The sequence below is a fragment of the Hylobates moloch genome, unplaced genomic scaffold (genome assembly GCF_009828535.3).
Source record: "Hylobates moloch isolate HMO894 unplaced genomic scaffold, HMol_V3 SCAFFOLD_4, whole genome shotgun sequence".
NCBI lineage: Eukaryota > Metazoa > Chordata > Mammalia > Primates > Hylobatidae > Hylobates > Hylobates moloch.
In genome coordinates this window covers 149,837,575-149,861,768 of record NW_026652279.1, presented here as the reverse complement: position 1 = coordinate 149,861,768, position 24,194 = coordinate 149,837,575, and the positions used below count along the sequence as shown (strand labels likewise).

The window sequence follows — 24,194 nt, the reverse complement described above, 5'->3', positions numbered from 1 at the left end:
CATCATTGAATCTGCTGACAGGGTCCTTTGCAGAGCAAAATATTTCAATTTTAATGTAGCCAAATTTATCATTTTTTCCCATGTTATTGATCGTGCTTTTTGTTTCCAGTTTAAGAACACTTTAAATTCCTAGTCCTGCATCATTGTGATTTTGTCCTTTCTTTTCTTTCTTATTCTTTTTTCTTCATTATACAGTTTACATATAAATCCATAATCCACTTTGAGATATTTTCTTTAATAAGGAGAAAGACTTAAGTTGAGAGTTGAGTTAGTTTTTTCTGGCCTATAGATGTCCAATTGAAAATGCTTTAGTTTCTCCATTTAAATTTTTTTGCACATTTGTCAAAAATCAGTGGACAGAGTTGCATGGCTTTATTTTTTAATACTCTATTGTGTTACATTTATGCTTGTGTCTCCCCTTCCTCAAAACAACGTGAGCATTGCCTTAATTACTGTTACTACATATAGAGTCTTGAAATTGGGTACATAGATTTATCCAACTTTGTGTTCCTTTTTCAAAATTGTTTTAACTATTCTGGTTCTCTTTTTCCACATACATTTTAAAATAATTACGTTTGTATATATAAAATGTCTTGCTGAGATTTTAATAGAAATTGTGTTATATGTGCATATCAATTTGGAAGGAAATGACATCTCTACTATATCGAGACTTCCAATTCATAATCAAAGTCCATTTATTTAGGTTAGTGTTTTCTAGTTTTCACCATGTAAGTCCTGTACATATTTTACTAGGTTTATAAATATTTATTTTTTTAAAACAAGCCATTAGAGATTCTTAGAGCACTTAAAGATTTTCATTAAGTTGGGCAGATTGTACAGGCATTTCTCATATAATCGCTCTCACCCATGTTCACAATTCCCCTTATTAATATCTTGAGTTAGTGAGGTACATTTGTTACAACTGATAAACATATATGGATACTTTTTTATTAACTAAAATCTATGATTTATATTAAGGAACATTCTGTGTGTTGCAATTCTGTGGGTTTTGACAAACCCAGAAAGTCATGTATCTTTCATTACTGTATGAAATAGATTAGTCTGACTACCCTAAAAATACTCTGTATTATACCTGTTTATTCATCTCCAAGCTTATCACCACCTTCTCTATCTCTGGCAACCACTGAAATTGTTACTGTCTTTACAGTTTTGCCTTTTCCAAAATGTCATATAGTTAGAATCATACAGAGTGTAGCCTTTTCAGATTTGCTTATTATAAGATATTTTATCACTAAGCTATATGTATCTTCAGTTCCTCCATGTCTTTTCACGGCTTTAAAGCTCATTTCTTTTATCAATAAAGAATATCCCATTTCACGAATATGCTCAGTCTATCCATTCACCTTTTCAATGATTTCTTGGTTGCTTCCTATTTTTTTACAATTGTGAGTAAAGCTACTATAAATATTTGTGTTCAGACTTTTGTTGTTGACATAAGTTTTCAATTCATTTTGGTCAGTACTAGAAGTGTGATTGCTAGATCATAGCCAAACTTTCTTCCTAGGTGGGTGTACTATTTTGATTTCCTACCACTAATGAATGATTTCTTATTGTTCTACATCCTTTCCAAGATTTGGTGTTATAAGTGTAGGATTTTAACCACGAGAACATATTGTTATTATTCTGCTGAACTTATTCCATTGTTTCTGCTTCTCTTAAAAAATATTGAACAAGACTTGTAGAACTATAAAAGTTTGGTATGTGATGTTACTTATTTCACCTAATATAGACATTTTCCTTTTCTGTTTTACAACATGAAAGTACACTGTGGCATTGAAAAGTACAAAGAATGAACCTAACCCTTAAAATAACCTGGAGGGATTCTTTTTTTTTTTTTTTTTTTGACAGAATCTCACTTGGTCACCCAGGCTAGAGTGCAGTGGCGCCATCTCGGCTCACTGCAACTTCTGCCTCCCAAGTTCAAGCTATTCTCCTGCCTCCACAGTGCCCAGCCTGAAGAGATATTTTTAAACAATCATAACAATAATTACAGCATAATTATTGGTAGAATGTCTCTGGATATGACTACTGAGAAAATTCCAACATATTCACATCCAAAAGAAGAACTAGAGTTAAATTTCTCAGAAGGAGCAAAGATTTTCTCCCAAAGAGTAGATGCTAAAGTTAAAGGAGTTTCTATCATCACAAGATAAATAATATTATTTTCCCATTAAAGGCTGAGCAGGAAGTATGCAAATACAGATAGGGACTATAGAACATGAGGGAAGCTCAGGGCCAGACCAAAAGGAAATCTAAGCAGAGAAGACCTGAGATAGGTAACTTATTTTGGAATGCCATATCCGTAATTTATATTTCTTTTATTAACCTTAATTCCTAGTATATTGCTTGGCAGAGAGGTAATAGTGAAATAATTATTAGTATAATATTCTTGAAAATTAACTGAGTTAGCTTGTCGGGCCAAAATAAGCCATCAGAGACAAGATTATGAGTGAGTGTCTTTCTGAATAATTTTGGAATCTAATTGGTAGAGGAAATAACAAATGGAACAATTGATTTTAAGATGAGGTTTCCAGATAGCCTAATATCTTAGATTTCTAAATAGATGCCTCTCTTGTTGACATCATCAACTCCCACAACAGGATCATAACTGCTAACTTGTTAGAGAAAAACAAGAGTTGGAAATTTGGTATACCAGATACAAGGGAAAAATTGGTTTCTCTAATTACATGCCATAAGTTTTCATTTTTAATGAAAGTTGTAGTGAGTATTGACATAATGAAATCAAATAAGTGCAGTGGCCTTTTTATTGAACTGTTGATTCCAGGAAGACTCATATTGGTTGCACCTGAACGTTTGAAACTGGAATAATTTTCTCTTACCTGCATATGGATTTCAAATTATTTGTGAAGTAATAAACCTGGAAATCATATACAACATGGAGTCATAAAAGCAAATGTGGTTTAAGATTTTTTGTTGTACTATTTGTAAAATGTAAGACAAGTAGATATATTATCTTTATTTTCCCAGTTGGCTTAATATAGGAGATCGTACCAGACAACTGATTCTCTAAATCATTTCCATGAAGTTCCATATTTCTGCAAAAATCCCTCAGTGGGATACTTAAAGGTAGTAGTCACAGATATGAAGGTTTCTGAGTCCAAATTCTCTTTCAAACAGACTAAGTTTTAGATTTACATATTAACAAATAGCCAAACATAAGAAGAAAGCTTATGTCATTAATAGTAATTGAAAGCATTAAACTTCGCTGTGTACACCAGAGGACAGCCTCTATGGTTTAGAATGAGAGGTGAGTTTAAGTCCTGGTGAGTCCACTGTAATCTCAGTATTATATATATGGAAAAGGTATAAGCTGAGCTACAGGTGGAACATATCCTTCCATGTAAGGTAATATAACAGTGGTAAAGTATGTCTAGATATGAACTTTTCACATTACAGTAAATTTTCTGTCACTTTTTTTTTTAATCATCAGTTTAAAGAGAGACGACTTTAGGAAATAATGTCTTCACAGCTTTAATGAGTTAAAGCTATTTCCAAAGGGGAAAAATGCATTAGTAAAATTTAACTCTAGATTTGTAATGTGAAAAGTCCTTTTTAAAAATAAATGTGAACTCTGCAGTAGAAACTCATTAGTATAATGATTCGGTATAGATAATGTGCAATTTGAAAACACAAGGTCTTTGATCTTTAACCTTTCGAATTTCTCTTACAACTTGTACAGCTTTTTAGAGTCTATTAATGTCTCATTTTTTCCCTGGATTCTTAATTTAGCTCTAGATAGCGTACGCAATAGAAAATGGAAACATAAAAATCCAGAGAGCTATGTTTTATATTAATAAAAAATTTCTGCTTAGGGAAATACAATGCAAATTTAAAAAATACATTTGAATCTTGTATTTACCGAAATTTATCTAAGAATTGGAAAGAAAATAATATCTATCTCATAAGTTTGTTATGGTGATGTATAGAAAATGTGTAGATAATGTATACCGACCAAGATGGCCTCAACATTTCCTGCAGCATGACTAAATTTTAGACAGTCTTCCTGCACCTGGGGCCCTGACCTCTGCTCTGCCCCACCCTGTCGCTTACAGAGCCAGTAGCCTAACTACAGATTTCATTCCCTTCCCTTACTTAGTGTATTTACTTTAGAAAACTTGTAAATTCTTTTTCTGCCATTTTTATATGTAATATTTTAAAAAGACTTGTGATGGTTTTACAACAAAAGTTTCTCTTTCTCAAAAAAACCTATAGTCATCCTTTTAAAATACATCTTCAAGGAAGATACCACCTCTATCTCCCAGGCTCTGTGGAGCTTCAATTCATAGCAGCTTGTCCTCCAAATTGTGTAACTACCTCTTGTCATGAAGATAAGGCAAAGTTTAGGTGTTCTTAGGGTAAGGCAAATTAGCAAATACAGACAATCTATGACCCTCCAGCCCCATTCCAGCTTTTAACATTTCTCACAGCTTTGGTTTTAAAAGGGGTTGAATTTGGACAGAGCTTTAGTTTCTCTCCTGTATTGCAATAACTTTAAATAAAGTCTTCTCCTCTGTTTAACTTTTTCTAGTGAAATGTTTGCCTTGACAGTACCTACAACATCACCTGTGCTCTTGCCTGTACCTCCTTTATAACTCAGTTTTTCTTGCCTGTGCTAAGAATCATAAAGCTCCAAATACACTCATAATATCTGCTGTAAGGATTTAGTAAAATAATTTATGCAAGAGTGTTTGGGAGACATTTGTTAGTTCTTTTGGTAATAAACAAATAAAAATCCAGAAACTCAAAATAATAAAACTATCAGTTAAGGATGAAACAGTCTTTAGTAACTAACATGAATCTTAAGCATTCATCATAAGAGTATATATCAAAATGTAGAATAAGAAATCTTAGATAACGTGTTACCAAGAGTTTATATGGACTTGATCTGTGTTTAGAAGCCTTTTTTCATAAGTTCATTACTCCTTAGAAACTAATTTCCAAAACATCATCATTTAAATCATTATCATCACCATTTTTTACCTCCTCCACATCATCATTATTATAATGTAATAGAATGTTCATCTAATTTTATAACAACTCTATTTTTAAAGCATATCCCTTATTTGAATGTGGTTAGGAAATGAACGACTAAAAATTCCTATTAACAAGAAGTATACCCACATATTAGCCATGATTACTAAAAATTCCTATTAACAGGAAGTATACCCACATATAACAGGATAACATGAGTTGGTGTATGTGAGTCTTCAATGAGGGCAGGTGGCCATTAGCAGCTCAATGTCATTAAGGAGTTTCATAGTGACTGGGGACAGATGAGGCCATATTGATCAGGATATTCACAAAAGGCACCCGTAAGGAAGAAGGTGCTGAGATAAGAGCTTCCACTAAGCTGGGCATGGTGGCTCATGCCTGTAATCCCAGCACTTTGGGAGGCTGAGGCTGGCGGATCACCTGGGTTCAGGAGTTCAAGACCAGCTTCGTCAACATGGTGAAATCCCATCTCTACCAAAAATACAAAAATTAGCTGGGTGTGGGGTGCACACCTCTAATCCCAGGTACTCTGGAAGCTGAGGCAGGAGACTCACTTGAACCAGGGAGGCAGAGGTTGCAGTGAGCAGAGATCGCACACCACTGCACTCCACCTGGGTGACAAAGCAAGACTCCGTCTCAAAAAAAAAAAAAAAAAGGGCTTCCATTATAAGAACATATAGACATTAGAGCAGAACCGAGGAACACATCAAGCTTTTAATTGGAGGAAACAGAATCTGAGAGTTTTCACACCAACAAGGATTTTATTGAGATGAGCTAGGATTTTTGTTTCCCTGAATGAAGACAATCCAACAAGAATCCCCTTCCATTTTGGCATCTGAAAGTACCTATATTTTCTTACTACAACATAGCCACATATTTGAAAGCATAGTGTCTAGGTTGAATAAATAGCATACTGAATATTTTTTCAGCACTCATCTGAGATGAGAGTCCTATTTGAGTCACAGTCTACTTCTACAATGGCATGTTGGCTTTCCAGGTTTGAAACTCATGCCAGCTTTCTATGTTTGAAAAAACCTAATCAGCCACTCTTAAATAGAAAAGAGCAAAAAATGTAAAAAAGTTCTGGAAAGGTAAGAGCAAAAGAGAAGTAAGCCACACGGAAAAAAGAAATCAGATCCTGAATAAATAGTGATGATTTGGGAAATAAAATAATATTATTGAAATGACAAGATTTTCAGAGGAATTTAAGAAATTATTAAAGCCACAAAATACTACCAATCTGTGATGAAAAAGAGGTACTCAAAATTGGAAATCTTACTTGAAATGTATAAATTTACTTCAATCAAATTACCTGATTATATACATATATATGTATAATACAAATGTATTATCTGTGTAATGCATATATAATTTCTTGTATATAATTAAGCCATGATAATTTGATAGTTCGAACATAATATTTTTAATAAATTATACTGGCACAGTGTGAAAGAAATGAATCACAATCTTCATCTCACTCCAAAAACAAATTTTAACTAGAAATAGATCATAGACCTATTAAATATAAGAGCTAAAAATATGAAACTTCCAGATGGAAACATAAGGAATTAATCTTGTTTACCTTAAATTATGCAAGGATTTAAATCTTAAACAAGATACACACGAGAGAGAAATACAGAGAGAAGAATAAGAAGAGAAAGGAGAAAGAGAAGGAAGAAGAGGGGATTTTAAAATTGATAAATTATACTTTTAAAATTAAAACATTTGCTTTTCAAAAATAATTGTTAAGGAAACAAGAAAGACAAGCTAAAGATTGGCAAAAAATACTTGCAAATTTTATAATCAATGACACTCTCATATCCAGACTATATAAGAAAATGGTTACAACCCAAATATAGGAAAATAAATAACTCAATAACTAAAGAGCAAAATCTGTAAGCAGGCATTTTACCTAAGAAAATATAGATGAACAACGGCCGGGCACAGAGGCTCACGCCTATAATCCCAGCACTTTGGGAGGCCGAGGCGGGCGGATCATGATGTCAGGAGATCGAGACCATCCTGGCTAACACGGTGAAACCCCGTCTCTACTAAAAAATACAAAAACTTAGCCAGGCGCGGTGGCGGGTGCCTGTAGTCCCAGCTACTAGGGAGGCTGAGGCAGGAGAATGGCATGAACCCGGGAGGCGGAGCTTGCAGTGAGCTGAGATCGCTCCACTGCACTCCAGCCTGGGTGACAGAGAGAGACGCCATCTCAAAAAAAAAAAAAAAAAAAGAAAATATAGATGAACAAATAAGCCTATATAACTGGATTAATGAAAGAGCCTTTAATCTAGTCTCCCTGGTTATAATCTTGTCTTATTTTTTATTCTTAACATTGAACTAGATTATGTATGTATTTGTATTTCTGTGCATATATGTGTGTGTATATGTGTCTGTGTATATATATATATGTGTGTATGCATGTACATATATATGCATCTATAAATACATATACAAAAATATGTATATATTTATACATATACATATATGTACAGACATGCATCCCTTTGATATGAGGATACATTCTGAGTAATGCATCATTAAGCAATTTTGTCATTGTGTGACCATCACAGAATGTACCCACACAAATCTAGAAGGTGTGGTCTGCTACACATGTGGGCTACATGGTATAGCCTATTGCTCCTAAAATGTAAACCTGTATAGCATGTTACTGTACTAAAATACTGGAGGCATTTGTAACACAAAGGTAAGTATTTGGGCATCTAAACATATCTAAATATACAAGATGTACAGTAAAAATATAGTATAAAAGATTAAAAATAATACATGTTTACAGGGAACTTACTATCAATGGAACTTGCAGGACTAGACATTGCTCTGGGTGTGCCAGTGAGTGAGTGGTGAGTGAATGTGAAGCCCTAGAACGTTACTGTATAATATTGCTGACTTTATAATCACTGCACACGATTTCACCATCTCCCACTGAAGCTTCATCATAATTTGATGTTTCTTTCTTGCTTTATTTTTTTTACCAGAATTCATGTAGTTCTTTAGCATAATTCATGATAGGGGCTCTTTTTAAATTGATGTCTTATTCTTAGCACCTCAAACTAGAAGCCATTCAAACATGTTAGAGCAAGTTAGCTTCAGTTTATTTTGGCACAAAAAAGTTTTTGAATTCATGCATAGTTTTTTCATGCTGTACATTTCTCATGAACTTTTTGAAAACCCTCATATACAACCCAGTAACATAGTTCTTTATTATCTTTCTCAAGTATTACTTACTGTAAATAATTGTATTACTACTGGCAGCTCAGTACAGGAGGTTTGTTTACTCCAGCATCACCACAAACATGAATAATGAGTTTTGCTACTACATGATTATAGTCTCAACATCACTGGGCAATAGGCATTTTCCAGCAGTATTATATTCTCATGGGACCACCATTGTACATGTCATTTGTCATTGACCAAAATGTTGTCATGTGGCACATAACAGTGCGTGCCCACACACACACACACACACACACACACACACACACACACACACACACACACACACTATACCCATGTCTGTCTTCCCCATCCAAACTGTATAATGCTTGCAACGAGCCGAGATCGCCCCACTCCACCCCACCCGGGGAAAAAGAGCGAGACCCCTTAAAAAAAAAAAAAAAAAAAAAAAAAAAAAAACTGTATAATGGTTTTTTATTTCATCCAGTGAAAAGGCCAATTACACCTCTCACTCATCCACTCCTGCTCTACTGTTTCTCATTCACCTGTTCCAGACCCACTGCAGTCTTACTTTTTCCGGAGCCCTATAGTTACCCTCTCACCATAGAGAATTTGTACTGGTTGTTTCTCCAGCCAAACCTTTCTTTTATCAGAGGCATTATTTCCCAGCCAAGCTCAAGTCTTTTCTCTAATGTCACTCTCACTAGAGAGGCCCTTATTTTAAAATAAATCATACCTCGTCTCCCCCGTGCAGCACTTCACTCCCCATTACACTGCAAGACATTTGATTTCTTCCATAGTTCATGTCATTTTGTATTATATAACATATAACCTATTTATTATGATTATTGTGTATTACCTGTTTCTTTCCAGTAGAATGAAAACACCATAAGGCCAGGTAATTTTGTCAGGTTTATTTGCTAATAAGTCCTGATTACTTAAAACAGTGTCTAATACATAGGAGACTCTCAAAAAAAAAAAAAAGAGTTAAGTGAATACATGGATTTAAACTGATTAACTTGTGTATGTGCTATGGTACTTTAAGTTCTGATTTTTTTACCCCTTGTTTTGAGCAGTACGTCAAAACATCTGTTTCAGGTGATTAGATGTTTTCAAATAGTACCTAAAAACAAAATTAAAGTAACTAGATTTATCTATCAAGGATGTGGAATGGTGACTTAAAATCAATATTTAGGCCTAAGAAAAAAATTAGAAAAGCATAAAATGAGCTTGTACCTCTAAAGTTACATTTTAGTTCTATTTAATGCAGTCATATTTAGTAATTTTAGTTTAATTGCAATATACAAGAATCATACTTAAGCAAATTACATCTGCACAAAAAAAGTATCAAAAAAAGTCAATGATTCTTTTGTCTTTCTGACTCTGTGACCTATAGCTTGCCTTACTTCTGCTACCACAAATACCATTATAGCCAGTAACAATAATAAAACAAGTAGCATGAGACACAAAGCATTTTACACCATTTATTACACATGAACTTCACAATAAACTAGAGTTTTGTGAAAGTAGATGTTAATACTGATGTGACAGGTTATACAAAAACAAACAAACAAACAAAAAAACAGTTCACCTCATTTAAAGGCCTATGATTAGACAAATTCACATGGCTAGAATGGGTTGAAACTAACACCCGAACCAACCCTTTCTATTTACCAAGCAACACCATGGCTTGCACTGTTTATTAAGGTGCAAACATTTCTTACAGCTGCAAATTGCTTTCTTTCCTACAAGGGATCAAGAACATAGCTTTCATTTATTTTATGAAACATAATGTGACCAAAACCTGAAAGTTAAAATTGGCTGCACACAAGTCTAATTGTGCCATATTAATATCTACTTTGATGTTGATTTTTACATTTATAATCCATGTAATATTAGTTTGCTTCCGTATTTTTAGGATTCGAAAATTATCCACATCTATGAACCCCAACATACATCATATCATGCGTTTGTTACCTCCCGTTCATCTCTGCCCCCACAGGCCTAGCACAAAACACCAATTTCTCTTATGTAGCCTACTCAAAGAGTTTCCTATTTTCACTTTTTCCATTATAAATTCCTAAAATAAAATTTATTACATGTGAGAATTTTCCAGGAACCCATGTCTGAGAAATTACCTAAAGATAGGAAATTCCTTAGGAGGTTTCTGGGAATCTTTTAACTTAGAGGTTGCATAGTTCACCTACAATTAGAAGTGGCCAAAAATATGCAGACCCTTTAGGATGTAAAATGTAGCCAGAGGAATACAGAACCCCTCATATAATTTGAAAATATTGTGATCTGCTTCAGTCTTTATAACATTGTACAAATAAACGAAGAGATTTAACTTGATTAAGACCTAATGATAAAATAAGCTTCAATTGGTTCTGCTTTAATGTTCTGGGAGGCAACAGAATGGCAAGGCACTTCAAGTGATATGTTGTAACATACCGATGTTACAAAAAAACTTACAAATTTATCCCCAGGTATATAGCAGTTACTTTTTCTAATTTTACAATATAAAAATAAAAAAATCAGACTTCTGTTTTTATCCTTTTTTCCTCCATCTTTTCTTTCCTCCCTGACTTCCATTATTCCATTCTTCTTTTCATTTTCCCATTTTCCTTCCAAATTTAGTCTATGAGACATTGGCAGACCTTAAAAGGGTAAGGGTGGCTACATAATAACTACATAATAACTGTATTGAAGTAGTCTGAGGCAGTAGCCCAGAGACTTTGACAAGATACAGGTTATTGAACAAATAAGTGAACGTATTGTAATAGAATTTAAAGTCCTCAATGGTTAAAAAATGAGGTCTAACCATAGAAAATCGGGAAAGCTACCATGTACACTGTGGTATTGGATTAGAAGGACAGCTACTATTATACACACCTGCTTTACAATAATGTGATTATACATTATTTACAATAATGTGATTATACATGTGTGTGTGTACTATATATATGCACATTATGTATGTTTATATATGTGAATATATTATATAAATATGTGCACATATGCAGATACACATTTATATGCATATACACATAAGCATTCACACAGATATGTAAATTTTATATTACATATATATACACATGTGTATACATATTTATAAGCTCTTTTAAAATTAGTAAATCAAATGTAAAGGTGATATGTATGTATGTATCTATGTATCTATCTATCTATGTTTTATTTTATGTGAACTGTAAGTGAACCCAAAGTGAACTTAAAGGAAAATGTAATTTTTTTGTTTAACATTAACAAAACATTTAAAATATTTTACATACATAAATATAGGCAAACAAAGTCATCATTTGTGGCCACAAACTTTCTAGAGATGAGGAAGATCTTATGTTCTTGGAATATTTTATATAGTATACCAGGAAAGAATTTATTATCAAACTCTTGTGTAGCTCTCAATTTAAGATAAAACTAAGAGACTATCAATTATTGAATGTTTTGTTGTTATTATTTATAGGGCATAGTTAAATAAGTAATTTGGAGTAAATATCCGTTATACATCATGGATATGATACAGGAAGAGGTGGTAGTATACAACAAGTTACAATTAATTCTGAGATTAAGAAATTATTATGATTCTCATTTTAATTCTCTATGTTGTAAAGCAATACCAAGAACATATTTACCTTACACAGAGTTTCAGGAAATTCTTGACTTCTTTGCTATCTCTCACTGATCTTGTAACACATTTTAATGGAAAATATTACCATTTATTTATAGAAATGTCATCATCTCATCACATCTTGTGTGTGTGTGTGTGTGTGTATGTGTGTGTGTGTGTCCATGTTGGCTAAAAATGTATTCAAAGAGAACCTAACTTTCTGTAGTTCAGATAAAAATGTTGAAGTATAAATATAATTAATGTCACTGAATAATATATTTAAAATATTTTAAATGGACTATTCTGTATTGCATCTATTTTCCAACAATAGAATATAAAAGGAATGTAAATTTTCTTTGTCTGCAGTACATAGTTTTTTCAGCAATGTACACATTGATGACAAGGGTTTGTAATCTCTTTCATTTATCTGAGAGTAACTAATGATTATGTCTTAGAATAAGTTTGTCATAGTTTTAATAATTGTTTAAAACGTAAATATTTGGATCATGTGGTGTATTGGTATTAGGTGTTAGTAGTATATTTATATTTTGTCCTAACTTACTATGTACCTTTCATGTCTTAGTTCACCCAATGAGCCATATGTCAGTGTATATTTCTGAGTGGCTACACTAAAGTTGGTGAAGAGTGGAACTTTGTCTTTAAATGTCAGATATAAGGCAGGCTTTGTAATACTTAATTGTTACAAATAAATTGATTACTAAATATTGTATCACAAATTTTTCTTCATAGGTTTATGAGCAAATATGATTATTTAAACATAACTAAAAAAATAAAAGGAATACATGAATGGAATTTTAGTTGTAGTGATTATAGGTCCTACATAACAATCGATATCTACTCAATAACTTAAATAGGGGATTAAGCATTTTTAAGACATTCTAACTTCAGAATTACTGTTGTCAAACAAGAAGGCATTTAAAAAATAGTCTAAAGATTTTTAAGATCTTACAATGCCTTAAGTAGCTTCAAATAAAAGTCCTTCAATTTTATGAGTCTTTTTTTAATAAAAAGAGAGTGATTGCCTTTGACAGCTTTAAGTGAATGTGAATGAAGTAATTTATAAGATGTTTGATATTCTGTAGCACTATGTTTTAATCATAGAGTCTTAATTACAGTTTGTGAACTAAGCAAAGTTTCATGTGCTATTGAATAACATCCCTCTAAATCTCACACATAGTATAGTAAGTTAATGTATATACTTAATAATAATCATGGTTCTAATTGCTTATCTTCAAAATAAAAAAGTCCTATGTGGGAGTAGATATGTATTTATATAGAAAACTTCCTTTCAGCTAGCAGAAAAACAGTAAAATAGTAAACAGATAAGATGGATTCAAGGTATAACTAAGTTTAATTATTATTGCAGAAATGCAAGATCTCTACTTACATTTTCATCAAGCGGAAATCAAAGCGTCACCCAGGACTAGGATCTCATAGGAGGCTTAGGTCCTCTTCCAGGTGCACTGAGAATAGACAGACTTCATCTCCTGGCCCTCTGGTGACTGAGGTCCAAGCAGGGCACTCAGTTCTTACAGACCCCTCCCATGCTCTTGCTATGTGGCTCCCTTCTCCACAACCTGGATGATTTCACCATGGAAGACAGGGGGAGTATGTGAAAGCAGGACAAATATGATGGCCTTCTAGAATATTTATTCTAGAAAATGAGACAAAGTAATGGTTTAATATTCTGTTGAAAATATGAGTAACTGCTAGAATAATTAAAATATGAAGTATAAGTTTTAAACCACGAATAGAAAAAAGTAGACATATAAAACACATGAAAACAGAAGAAATCAACAAGCTTGTTCAGCAGAAAATCAATATAAAACGTAAAATATAAAATCCATAAATTTAAGTTAAAATGTGTGACAGAAATATTGCAAATATCCAAGAACATACACATGAAAAGTGAGCGTTTTCTTTTTCCCTATCAACATTAAGAGGTTTCCAGATTACATAAAAATTGGTAAGCAATTAATTCTAGTCAAATAACTAAGAAATAAAAATAGAACTTTTTATATGACAGAACCACAGTGAATCACTTAACAGACAAAACATCCAAATATATATTTATAGAAGATCTGTAACATAAGAAAAATTAAAGTGGCATTGCATCGCTGAAAGGACCCCATTACAAGAGATAGCCAATTTAACTAGAGGAGCTCTGGGGATTAAAAAGCCAAATATAAAATGTGCAGGTAGGAAGGTGGGTTAAAGCAGGTGATGGACATGTATTACTGTTGTTTGTTTCTTTCATCCTTCCCCTTTCCTTCACAGAACTTGAGTTTACATTGTGATCCGGTCGATCTCCCAACTCCCTAGACACCCTTCCTTCTATTTTCTCACAGGTGCTTTTTTCCCAATAAATCCCTTGACCATATAATACTGTGTTGGCCTCTGCTTTTCTGAGAACCTGACCGACACATAGGATGATCTCAAAGGCGTTGATGTAGAAGAACCAGAAGGAATCCCATCTTCCTACAGTGTCAGAGCAAGGATGTTCTGAGAAGAGGGACTAGTATGCACAAGTGTCATCACTAAGCAAATAATTTCAACTTCATGGGAAATCAATGACCAACATCCTGGCTCAGAGTGAGTTAGAGGGTTTAGGGGAAAATGTTAACTTAGAGAGGCAGGTGTAAGAAAAGAGGAAGCAGGGTCTTGTGGTCAGTAAGTGCCTTCTGGATTAATTTTGCTAAATGCCATGACAAGTCCTTAAAAGTGAGAAATAGATAATTGATATTGTGAGAAGATAATCTCATTGAAGACAAAATTTAACTAACTTTCAAGATATTGTCTAGTGACAGTATTTCAAATATTGGCAATATTTACATATAAGATAAATGAACTATTACAGGCAAAATCCGTATGTTTCAGTAACTTTATAAATTCCTACAAATAGCCTCCAGTCAAATATTGCTGCCGGAAACAATAATTACTTTAAGAGAAATCATGAGAAAATATCCTTGTTATTTGAGTAGGATCATGATGATTTTATTCTAATTTAATATTAACATTAAATAACTAGTGCTGGCAATGATGCAGAGAAAGGGGAATGCATGTTTACTCTTGGTGGAAATCTAAGGTATACAAACATTATTTAAAATACTATGGAGCTTACACACACACACACACACACACACACACACACAAAATAGACTGATAATATGATTCTGCAATCCTAGTGCTAGGTATATCTCAAAAACATCAGTATATCGGCCTGGTGGTGGCTCACGCCTGTAATCCCAGAACTTTGGGAGGCCGAGGCCAGCAGATCATGAGGTCAGGAGATCGAGACCATCCTGGCTAACACGGTGAAACCCCGTCTCTACTAAAGCTTAAAGAAAAAAAAAATTAGCTGGGCATGGTGGTGGGCACCTGTAGTCCCAGATACTGGGGAGGCTGAGGCAGGAGAATGGCGTGAACCTGGGAGGCGGAGGTTGCAGTGAGCCCAGACGGTGCCAGTGCACTCCAGCCTGGGCAACAGAGTGAGACTCCTTCTCAAAAAAAAAAAAATCAATATATCAAAAAGATATCTGCAGTCCCATGTGCACATTTTGCAGCACTATTCGGAATAGCAAAGATATGGAATCAACCTACGTGTCTATCAATGGATTAATGAATGAGGCAAATGTGGTACATACTCACAATGGATATTTTTCAGCTATAAGAAAAGAATGAAATTCTGTCATTTGCAACAACATGGATGGGACTGGCAGTCATTAAGTGAAATAAGCCAAGCAAATATCACATGTTCTTGCTCATATGTGGGAGCTAAAAAAGTGGATCTCATAGAGGTAGAGAATGGAATTGTGGATACCAGAAGCTGTGAATGGTAGCAGGGAGAGGAGGAATAAAGATAAATTGCTAAAGGAGTACAAAAATACAATTATATAGAAGGAGTAAATTATAGTATTTGATAATACAGTAGGAAAATTATAGGTAACAATTCTTTATTGTATATTTGAAAATAGCTGGAGGAGATTTGTTATGTTCCCAATACAAAGAAAATTTACATGTTTGAGTTAATAGGTGGATATCTCAATTACCATGATTTGATCATTGCACAATGTTTACAGGCATCAAAATATCACACCCCCAAAATATGTACAACTATTATATGTCAATAGAAACAAAAATATTAACTAATTTAATAAAGTCATACACAAACAACAATCTAAAAGGTACTGAATACCTATTTAATGGCATAAAAGGTCCAAGTTTATATGTACTTACTGAAAAAGTTTAAAATATGAAATGTTCAGTTACAAAAATAACTGCATTGTGCATTCTATCCAAGTGTGTCCAGGCATAAAGAAACAGAATAGATAGACATGAGAAATGTAAGCTAGAAATGCTATGAAACATTTATAAGCAGAATTAAAAAATCAGTGCTAAGTGCTAACATTGAGAAAGTTATGCTTGCAATACTTGAGAATTTGGATATTGTTAAGATTCAGAAAATCAAAATATTATATTTATTCTTCCATTTATTTTTAGATAGAGGATATATTTAAAATATAATAGCTAGTATTTTCCAGAGATATTATTATGTTTTACTTTTGGATAAATGCTTTTCCCTTTTCACTCTCCTGAAGGCATCCCCACAGACTGTCCAACTGGAAGAGATACAAAGCTTCTACCACTCGTTTTCCTTCTCTTCTACTCTTTCAAATATTTAGCATTTTATAAGTCCCTAATGATGAAGTTTTCCAAGGGTAAAGTAACCAGCCCATTTTTAAAAAGTTAAAACTTTTAAAAAGTTAGAATATTTTCTAAGTTTATTTTGATAGACAGTACTCTTTTAATCAATAAAAATTCACAAAAACACGGATGGTATAGAGTTGTTCCTTACTCCAAATTCCTTCCAAATTCCTCATAATTTATTTCATGAAGAGATACTCTTTTGTTATTGTGAAGATTGCTAATTACAGAAGAGGTATTCAGTATTGTGTGCTGTTGAAGATTTTCAGTTAAGAGTTACTTAACATGGAAGAGTTTAGCCCTGTAGACAACACATTTCTTTTGAAAAATTTACATTGCAAGCAATGGTCATATTATGATTTGATGAATTAGAAGTGCATAGTATGTTGTGTAAAATATATTGACCAGAAAAAACACATAATTATTTTACTAAAAAACTTATTAACTACATAAAATGTACATTCTAAATAATGCATAGGCCTGGTCAGGAGCATTCACACAGCAAAAAAAGATGTAAAATGTGAGCCACCCCCATATAAAACATTATTTCTCAAAGACTCACTTTTGACAAATTCAGTTTTTATTTTGATGGAGAATACTTCCAAAAATCTCAACATATGCTTATGATTTATACAAGTTAAAATAATATATAATGATTTCTTGTTAAAATTAAAGAAATATGTTATCTTACAGAACTTTCTTATAATTTACCTGCACTTTTTTTTTTTTTTCATTTCTTCTACTGGCAACTTATATACATTTAAATACAAATGTCTATTTATATATCCACTGTAATGTGTTTCACTTATTTTCCACCTACAACATATGGATTTTTAGCTTATTTATAGCTTATTTATACAACCTTTCTACAATCACTTACAATTCTTAACGCATTTTTCACTTTTAGTATAATTTTAATTTTAAACAACATACATGATATGATCATATTTCATCTTATTTCAAAAGTTTATTTTTTAAAATTTTACATACATGTTTCTTTTAAATTTATTTTTACATAGCAGTTCACTCTAAGGCAAAATTTGATTTTGTCACCCCATAATAAAATTATTTCATAGTTACTCACTGATGATCTGTAAAATATCCAGACATTGAGTATACTAAACAAAATTCATAATCATTGTCTGCATACTAACCTCTTCCTACATTCTGGATATTTAAACCACACGTTGCTCCTTTAAGTGACCATGTGCTCAACTCATCTTTCTTGACCTTCACATATTCTGCCTCCTATGCTAGAATAGCTTTAAAATTTCTTTATGCTTCACTTGTAACTACTGCCTTCAAACCCTGTTTAGGGTATTGTCTGTTCAGGAAAGTGTATTCTGAACTCTTTCACATGGTTTCATAGTATTCTTTATAAGTTTTATGAAAATATTACGTATTTTATATATATATATATCAACTAGACATGGAGTATTTTTTAAGGCTAAATATTATTTACTTTAATACCCTTTAGAGTCTTGATACTTAAAAGTAATTAATATTTACTGAAGGATTATTTATAAATAACCAACATATACTCTTTTAAAATATCATGACCTAATTTATAATCATTTGAATTTTGTCTTCATAATTAGTTTAGCTAATTCTATTCTTGTCCTTGTAAAATTCATTATGTTTTTGAAATGCAGGGAAAACTTATTTTTAAACTTGAATCATGTTAAACTCTGTTTAAAATGCCCCAAAAATGTGTCATTAAACTTAGAGGAAAACAGAAGCACTTTAGTCCCATTTGCAAAACTCCTACCTTGCCAATCTATTTTTTTACTGGCTATCTTTAATCACTCTGATCCAGATATATTGACTTTCTTTCTCCTCCTCAGAATTTCCTTTTGACACTATTTTCCTTTACCAGATTGCTCACTTTCAGGTCTTGTTCAGGTATCTGTCAAAAATGCCATATCCTCACGTAGGCCTTCTATAACAGTTATCTATTGCAAGAATAATGCTGTGTAACAAATCATCCAGAACTCAGTGTCTTAAATAGGATTTATTTAGCTCATGCATCTGTATATTACTGACTTATACTGAGATCAGCTGGTGGCTCTTCATTTCATATTTAGGCTCTGTCACGTATCTGTTGACACGCTAAATTTTAGCAAGGCCCACAGGGACGACCTGACCATTTGTCTCTGGTCTTCCAGGCATACAAGTCTAAGCAGACATGATTTATTTAGCTCATATGTCTACATATCACTGATTTTCAGTGGAAGCTGAGATTAAAAAGCATAAATGAAAACTTTTGACTGTGTCATATATGCTGACATACCATTAACCAAAGCAAGTCAAACTGCTAGACTCAGAATGAAACAGTGAAAGAATTAGACTCTACCACTTTAGTGAGATAATCTGCAACACAACATATCCAAAAATGTAAAACAGGGAGAAGTGAAGAATTGTAACCATCGATAAAATTAAGTTACCATAGTCTGCCCTCAGGCCAAACTATTCACATCCCTTTCATATACAAATGTACTCATTACCTACTAAATCCAACAAAGTTTCATTTAATCCATTCAAGCTCAAAGTTGTAGGACCTCATGATCAACATTAAGCCCAGATGAGGCTCATCTTAATTGTGGGAACTAGGAAATAAAAATACACCCTCCGTAAAATCTAAAGTATGCAGTAGTGAGAGAGAGCCAGAACAACCACAATGAACATCTCATTTCAAATATGGATGAATAAATGAAGGTACAGAATAGTAGCTGGTACACAGCAATATTCAGATCCTGCTGGCATAGTGTTGTGTGGGCTGCCTATTCTGGGAATGAAAAGCATCCCCTGAACAAACAGTTCTATTTCATGGGAGTGGGTTCTCGGCCTGTTTTCCTCCAGTTGCCTCAACTTTACCTCCTTGAACATCATCTGTTTGTTTGTTTGTTTGTTTGTTTGAAATGGAGTCTAACTCTGCCACCCAGGCTGGAGTGCCATGGCGTGATTTTGGCTCACCGCAACCTCCGCCTCCTGGGTTCAAGCGATTCTCCTGCCTCAGCTTCCTGAGTAGTTGGGATTACAGGTGCCCGCCACCATGCCCAGCTAATTTTTGCATTTTTAGTAGAGATGGGTTTTCACTGTGTTGACCAGGCTGGTCTTGAACTCCTGATCTTGTGATCCACCTGCCTCAGCCTCCCAAAGTGCTGGGATTACAAGCATGAGCCACCACACCTGGCCCACCGTCTGTTTTTACTAAACTCCTTGAGCACTTCTGTAAAAGGTATTAGAAAATATTGCAGAATTTTCTCAGCCTTATTCTTAGCAAAATTCTTGAGGCTCCAATATTTGTTTTTTGAGCAGATTCAATATATTCAGACTGTAGAAACATTTTTCACTATTTCCTGAAAGTTTTCGTGAGCTTTAGTATTCACTGATTATAATCCAACCTATATAACAAAATCAGTACTCGTAATTATTTTCCTGTAATGTCTCCCTCTCTAGATTTATTTTCTGCTATTTTCAGACCAGGCTTCTAAATGCTATGACCTAAACCTCTGTACAATTCTCTATTGAGAGAAATGAAAGTGTCTTGGAGGCACTGCCTTAATTTTTTAAAAGATCTTGACAAAGAGTTTTACCACTAGTTGTGTGATGTATACTCTGAAGCCATATCTTATTTCAGGGTATTGTAATGTTCCAGGTAAAAAACAGTGTCATATCCTATCCTACCAAGTGCAGGTCCTTTTTACAAATTATATTCCACTTTATTTTTTTCAGAATATCCCTTTCTTATAGTATCTTCTATTCAATTTTAAAAAATCAGTTAATTCTTCCGATATTTAGCATGGAGAACCCTTAACCAAATATAAAAATTCATTACATAAAATTTTCATCTCCTAAGTTACAGAAGGCCACAATTTTACAAAATACTCCATTGCTGCATAGCACAGATCATCAATTTTTCAGGATCCACAGTGGTAATACGATCATTTTGCAGGCCTCTGTTAACCAACACAATATATTTTATGGGATTTTTATTATGATAGAACTCCATTTTAAACTACTGATTCCTGTATCAGATAGACATTGTTGCAATGATGCTGTATAACAAACGATCTCAAACCTCAATAGTTTAAAACAGTAAGCATTTATTACCCTCTAGAAGGTGCAGGTCAGACATTGTTCCTGTCTGTGTGGGTGTGCAGTTCTTCTAAGCTTGGCTCACTCTCACATCTGTCCAGCAGCCAGTTTTCTGTCAGATTGTGTGACAGGATGATTATTGCGTTTCTCACTCTCACTTGTGTTTCTCACTCTTTAGATGTGGGTACAGGCATGTTATCTGGCAGTAACACAGCTTCAAAAGTCAAAGCAAAATCCCCTACTTATATGAAATTGGCTTTTATAACATTGCGAAAACAAGCCGAATCCCTGAATTCAAATTCTTCATATTTAAGCAGTGGATAAACAAACACTGCCTCTCTTTAGTGAGACAGCTTGCAAAGTCACATGGTAATGTTCATGGCAAAAGGAGAGGAACTGGGACCAGGAATTTAAGGAATCCACATCTTTCTTTACTAAATAAGAGTAAGTGCATCACATGCCCTAGGGTGTGTCTAGCATTCTCCTATTTTATTTCCTAGTGTGCACTGCAATTTTGAACTTAATTGATTTTCGTCCTGGGAGTTTTTGTTAACATTGGACTCTTAGATCCATCTACTTCATAATTTCTGGACTACCATGGACATTTATTATTGTAGGCATTGTAGAATTATTGGAGTATTTATGTGAGATTGTAATGAGCGTATAGAAGACTTGAGACTTACGATGTGGCAAGCACTGAATTATCTCAGTCAGATGCTACATAAAGATTAAAGGGACCAATGAGCAAATGTGATCACAAAGCATCTCTTCCAGAGTAGAATTCTAAGAGGAGCAATAAGAGTGAAGCAGTATATGAGAAATAAGTTGGCACTCATTTCAATGACAGTGTACAATTATAATTTAAAAGGCCATTAAATCAGTCAGCAGCTTCTTCAAGTAAAGGTTGTTAAGATACCTACCCAGTGGTGCAAGACTCTTTATCATTGTCAACATTTTATTATAGATATTATAGTATAAATTGATATACAATGGAATCAAGGAAATTTGACATTTATCTCAGAAATAGCCAATTGAACAAAAACATAAAAACAAACAACAAAAAATCCACTCCAAATTTAGAAGAGATGGCACAGCAGTTGAAAATCTGTGAAAAGACACAGGAATAAACCATTTAGAATAATGGATTAATGAGGCAGGTGAAAGCTCTCTGTGGTGGTCAGGTATTTCTAGCTTAAGCATTTGGATATATCTAGCGTATAAGGTAGTAAGAGAATGTACCTATCAAATAAGGTTGTAAAAATTTTGAACTTGGCCATGCAGTCGCTGTGGCAGATGCAACCCCTACTGGCCTCGAGTGCTGAGTGGGAATGCAAGGGATGGCTACTTCTATTGAGCACTGCCATCCAGAGAACTACTGGTGAGGACTGCAGTTCTGAGGTCTCTCCTGATGAGCTTGGGTGCTCTCTTGCTGAATGGGCCTTAAGGGTAAAAGCTGTTAAACTGGAGAAGGAAGTCCAGGATTTAACGATGAGATACAAGAGAGCTGTAGCTGACTGTGAAAACATAAGGAGATGTGTGGAAGACTCCAAGATATTTAGAATCCAGAGTTTCTGTAAGATCTTGGTGGAGGTGTTCCACATTTTGGAGAAGACTACAGAGTGCATTTCTGAAGAATCAGAACCTGTGGACCAGAAGCTCACTCTGGAGGAGGTCTTCCAAGGGTTGTCACTTTTTACTACCTTATCAGATAAGGTAGCAAAAAGTTAAAAAGAAACATGTGCCTTCTGGGGTAATTACTGACTAGTCATTATTAAGGATATACACTATTTTATAGAGGAAAAAAAAATTTTAATGTCACAAAGACCACACAGAACTTCTGGACAGAAAGAGAAAAATAAAGGAGAAGAAAAAACAGAAGGAGAAAAAAAAAAAGCAGGGTTGTTAAATTATGTAGCTCTATCACTAGCAAAACATTGAATGAAATAAGGTAGATAGAAAAGAATATAAATATGTACTACTTCATTGATATAAAGTTAAAATATATAAGCAATATTAATATACTGTGTCAGAAATTATGTTAGTCGAGATTCCAAGCCAGCTATGCTAAGCAAAGGCAGATAGGAGGAAACTTTTTAAGGTTTGTTATCATTTTATTAATATTGTTATTGGTTTCCCAGATGTGTTTGATTTGTTAGAATTAATTTAGCTGTATGCTTTTCACTTTTGTACTTTTTGATAACTATGCAATGCATCTGAAAAAATGTTTATTACACAATCCCACAATAAGTTACCATTTTTATACCCATAGTTTGGGAAAAAGTTAAAACTATGATATAGCAAGAAGTAGGAGATAATGTAGTTAATGTACTATTTTGTTAAAAGTCTGCATTATTCAATGAGGTCAAAAATACATGTGCATATGATAATAAAATTCTACTGATTGGTATATATCCTAAATGATCTCTGAGGTATGTGCAATATGAAATGTGTATATGAGTATTCATATCTCATATCTCATAATACCAGAAAAGAAAAGCAATAAATTGTTGATGAAATGTTATTTGGATTCATAATATGTTATAATCAAGTGGTGATATACAATATTACAATGAAATTAATAACACTTTTACAACCCAAGTTGAATACATCTATAAAACATGTTGACAAAAATAAGCAAGTCATGAACTAATGTAAATAAGATGTTTACATTTATATAAATTTCAAAATCAAGCAAATTATTAAACTAGTTAATGCACAAGAGCTTATATATATGGTAAATTGATAAAGCATAGTTCAGAAATAAATATATAAAAATACCATATAGGTTACCTCTAGGGATGAAATGAGTGATTTTGATACAACTGAGAGGGACATATATATATGTACTTAAAGACAATAGTAATGTTCTACTTGCAAATTGGTAAATAATGTTTATGAACATTCACTTTATTAATTACTTTTTAAAGTGTGCCTATGGATATAAATAATCCCTACTGAATAATTGATATTAACACTTTAATAATCTTGACATTTGTCAATTGAGAAAAATGGCAAGTCTCAATCCTTTTAGAAGATTTATTTGCCAAAGTTGAGGACACGCCTGGGAGACAGATCTATGCCTTTCTCCCAAGATGATTTTGCGGGCTCCAAATTTAAAGAGGAAAGGGTGCGATATTGAGAAGTACACAATTTTCATGTAAGAAGGCGGTAGGGAAAAATAGTCACTCATGCTTTTGTCTGGCTCAGTGAATCTGCATTGTTTACATAAGACGACATAAAGAAAAGTGGCAGAGAAAAAAATCAGAAGAATCTACATGTTATATAAGATAACACAGACAGAATGGGACAGGAGAACAATCAGATATGCATTTTTGTCCGGTGTTGAGGGGAGGGAGGGCCTGGACCTGTAAAGATAATCTATCAATCTGCATTGCCATGGTGAAATTGCAACAACTCACTAGGATTTTCCTTGGGAGCAAAATGTGAGAGAGGTGTGTTGCTGTTCATTTGTAGCCATCTTATTTACAAACCAAAAAGGGGGAGGTAGGTTTCTGTG

The 24,194-nt window shown here is 33.5% G+C and overlaps 1 protein-coding gene across 1 annotated transcript; it reads left to right on the top strand.

The window, feature by feature from the left end:
- The first annotated feature begins 21,910 nt into the window (after window positions 1-21,910).
- LOC116467506 (grpE protein homolog 2, mitochondrial-like) lies at window positions 21,911-22,405 on the top strand. Its single transcript, XM_032754912.1, has one exon. It carries the CDS (start codon window positions 21,911-21,913, stop codon window positions 22,403-22,405), a length of 495 nt encoding a protein of 164 aa, XP_032610803.1.
- Window positions 22,406-24,194: the final 1,789 nt, after the last annotated feature.